The sequence below is a fragment of the Thamnophis elegans genome, chromosome 1 (genome assembly GCF_009769535.1).
Source record: "Thamnophis elegans isolate rThaEle1 chromosome 1, rThaEle1.pri, whole genome shotgun sequence".
Classification (NCBI taxonomy): Eukaryota; Metazoa; Chordata; class Lepidosauria; order Squamata; family Colubridae; genus Thamnophis; species Thamnophis elegans.
This window is the reverse complement of record NC_045541.1, coordinates 88,884,883-88,887,756: the sequence shown is the minus strand read 5'-3', so window position 1 is coordinate 88,887,756 and position 2,874 is coordinate 88,884,883. Positions and strand designations below refer to the sequence as shown.

General features: G+C 54.3%; 1 protein-coding gene across 2 annotated transcripts; it reads right to left on the bottom strand.

Annotated features, from left to right (window-relative positions):
* Positions 1-720: 720 nt before the first annotated feature.
* On the bottom strand, positions 721-2,506 carry RASSF10 (Ras association domain family member 10). Of its 2 annotated transcripts, XM_032238285.1 has the most exons (2): positions 1,256-2,506; positions 721-1,219 (listed from the first exon to the last, which is right to left on the bottom strand). In XM_032238285.1, exons 1-2 carry the CDS (start codon positions 2,504-2,506, stop codon positions 1,001-1,003), a joined length of 1,470 nt encoding a protein of 489 aa, XP_032094176.1. In that variant the 3' UTR covers positions 721-1,000. The 2 variants fall into 2 exon arrangements, with proteins under 2 accessions (XP_032094176.1, XP_032094175.1); XM_032238284.1 differs by having other exon boundaries at positions 721-2,506.
* Positions 2,507-2,874: the final 368 nt, after the last annotated feature.

Genomic DNA, 2,874 nt, shown 5'->3' with positions numbered 1-2,874 from the left:
TTATTCCCATGAACACCTGTGCGTAAGAGATTTTTCCATCAGAGACATAAATTTGTTACTAGACATTTGTTGGAATCTATTCCAAACACCCTGACAGCAGGCATTCCTGAGTACAGGTTTTTAGTCATCCTGATTCTTGCTACTGTGTCTTCCAATCTGTATGTTTCATTTTGATCAGAGGTTCAAACCACTGTGATTCTTTTGGAGCAAATTACAGCTATTTTATTAGACAGATGTTGGGAAAGGACCAAGGGGTTAGAAAATTCCTGAATTAGAAAGCAAATGAATGAATTACACTTTTAAAGCACACTGCATTTGCAATTATGAATGTAAGGGTTAAAAGGCCATTCAAAAATAAATATCTGAGATGCAAAAAAAAAAGGAAAATAAGTTTCAGAGATTTGCCAACAAACCTTTTTTTTAAAAAAGCTTGCAGTTAAAGAGTGAGAAAGAGAGAGCAAAATCTGCCATTCTTGACTACTTTCAGCAAGTTTCAGTGTCAAACCCTCAATGTAGATGTTGGGTGCTTTGTTTTATATACACAATATCATATACTTTCCCCAACAGTATTTCCTCAGAGAATTAAAGTATTAAAAACGGCAGCTTTTCTTCATTTGAAAAGTTTGAAATTTAAAAAATACAACAAGGAATACCCTTTTTTTTTAATTATGGAGAAAACTAGCTTGTTGCTTGTTTGTATAAATATATATTTTCCAGGATTTAATTATTTGAACAGAAATGGCCTATACTGAACCACCGTCATGATTACTACAATGGTCCCGGTTACCGACCCAGATTGGATCCTGCATTATTACAATGTATTGCAATACACTTGATCAGAAACGGGAGGAAAAGCAGGAATTCTTAATCGAAGCATTTTGCACCAATGGAAACTCGGGCAACGATGGTCAAAACGGGAGGAAACACAACTTTGCAGTCCCTGAGATGATGGGAAGGAAAAGACCGGGAGAAGAGAGAAAGAGGGGCGGAAGGAAAATTGCTACACGAGGGATTCGCACACGGGCACCGAGTCCGAGTCCTGGCTGTGCATAGAACTCAAGCCCGTGTCGGAATCTTCGTCTTCACGATCCTCGCAGTCTTTACTCAAACTGCGGGCGGCTTCCTCACCCCAATTTCCCGAGGTGATCGGGACTGAGGCGGGCAGCTCCTCGCCCGGATTGAAAGGGAGGTCCCGTCGCTCGTCCGCCACCGCCGTTTCCTCCTCCTCCTCCTCCTCCTCCCCTTCCCCCTCCACGTGTAAGGACTCCAGGGAATCGAGCAAGCGCTGGAGCTCCCGCTCTTTATCGCCCCAGGCGCGCTGCGTAAATTCCAAGTCCGACTTCACGGCGTCCAAATCCGTGTTGAGGCGCAGCCCGATGTAGAGGCTGGTGCTCAACTGCGTCTTGATGCGCTCCTGCTCCACGTGGAGCTCGCCGCCGCCGCCGCTCAGCTCGGTGGTGTTGCAGTCCGTCTCGGAGAGGCTGGTGCTGGAGCCCTTGGCGGCTGCCAGCTCTTCCCGGCGCCGCCTCATCCAGCGCTCGTTCAGCTCCTCCTGGATCTCGCCGGCCAAATGCTCGATCAGCTCCTCCTGGCGGCGCCACTGCTCCTGCACCCGAGCCACCTGCTCGCACTTCCACGCGTACTCCTCCAAGTCCTCGCTGCCGGACGACGGCTGCTCTAACTCCCCCGCCGCCGTCGAAGCCGCTATTGGGGCCGCCCCTGCGGGAGACTTTAGCTCCTGCTCTCCCGCGAAGGGCTCCGGCTCTTCTCCCACCAAGTAGGTGTCCTGCACGTAGTTAACCCCGTGGCGTTTCATGCGGTCGAAATGAATCCTCGCCTCGTAGCGGTCGATCTCCCGGTCTAAGTCGCGGAGCCGCTTGATCTGCTGCCGGATGGTGTGGTCCTGCGAAAGGACCAGATGCACCAGAGTCTCCATCCTTTCGCCCGCCGGGGCTTCCTTGGCCGGCGGCTCCTCGAGCTGCGGCTGTCCCTTCCTCTTGTTGATCTTGGCCAACTTGCGGAAGGCTTTCCTTACCACACGCCGCTGCCGTTCCTGGCTCAAAGCCAGGCTGGCCCGGGCTGTAACCCCTAAGCCGTGACATCCCGGACTGTCCCTGCTGGGCACCACCCTGGCCTCGGCACTCCTGGGTCCGGTGTTGGGCAAGGACGCCTCGCTGCGCACCAGCACGAAGCGCACGTTCTCCTGCTCGTCGCCCCAGGCCGCCCAGAGCCTCAGGATCTTGGTCTTGTTGGGCAAGATCCTCTCAAAGCCCCTCCACTTCTCCACGATGCAGTAAGACTGCGGGAGCCCCGACAACATCCCGCCGCCGCACTCCTGCAGCGATGCCTGCTGCTGCTGCTGCTGCAGCCGACGCCTGCGCCGCTGCTTGCTCTCCTCCAAAAGGACCCGCACCACATCCGAGCAAGTGGTCCGTTTGGTGAGGCCCGAGATTAACTTCTCCTCCTGGCAAATCCACACCGAGATCTTCTTTTCTTCCGGCTCCATTGGGGCACGGGACCTCGGCGATCGGGAAGGGGGGGCGCGCCCGCTGCTACTGGGCGGGATCCCCCATGGGAGCGCTCACCAGAGCCGCGCCGCCCGGGAGCCGCCGTGGCGAGGCATGGCTTCGACCCTTCCTCTGCCCGCCTGCGGGGCGCTAAAAACAAACAAACCCAAGAGCCTAAAATTGCAGCGCTCCCGGGATCTCCCTCTTTCGGCTCTGCTCCTCCTAGGCTCGGGATGGCTGTTTTTTTTCCCCCGCTGATGGGATCCCGGAGAAGAATCAACTTCGGAGTCTCAGCTCCGCCTCCTTTGGTTGCTACTGTTGCTGCGAAGCGCCTGCCTCCCCGGCACCTTCCCTCTTGACACTGCTC

What these genes read in the sequence shown, in the direction of transcription:
- RASSF10 (XM_032238284.1), bottom strand. Translation starts at nt 2,506, where the DNA reads ATGGAGCCGGAAGAAAAGAAGATCTCGGTGTGGATTTGCCAGGAGGAG.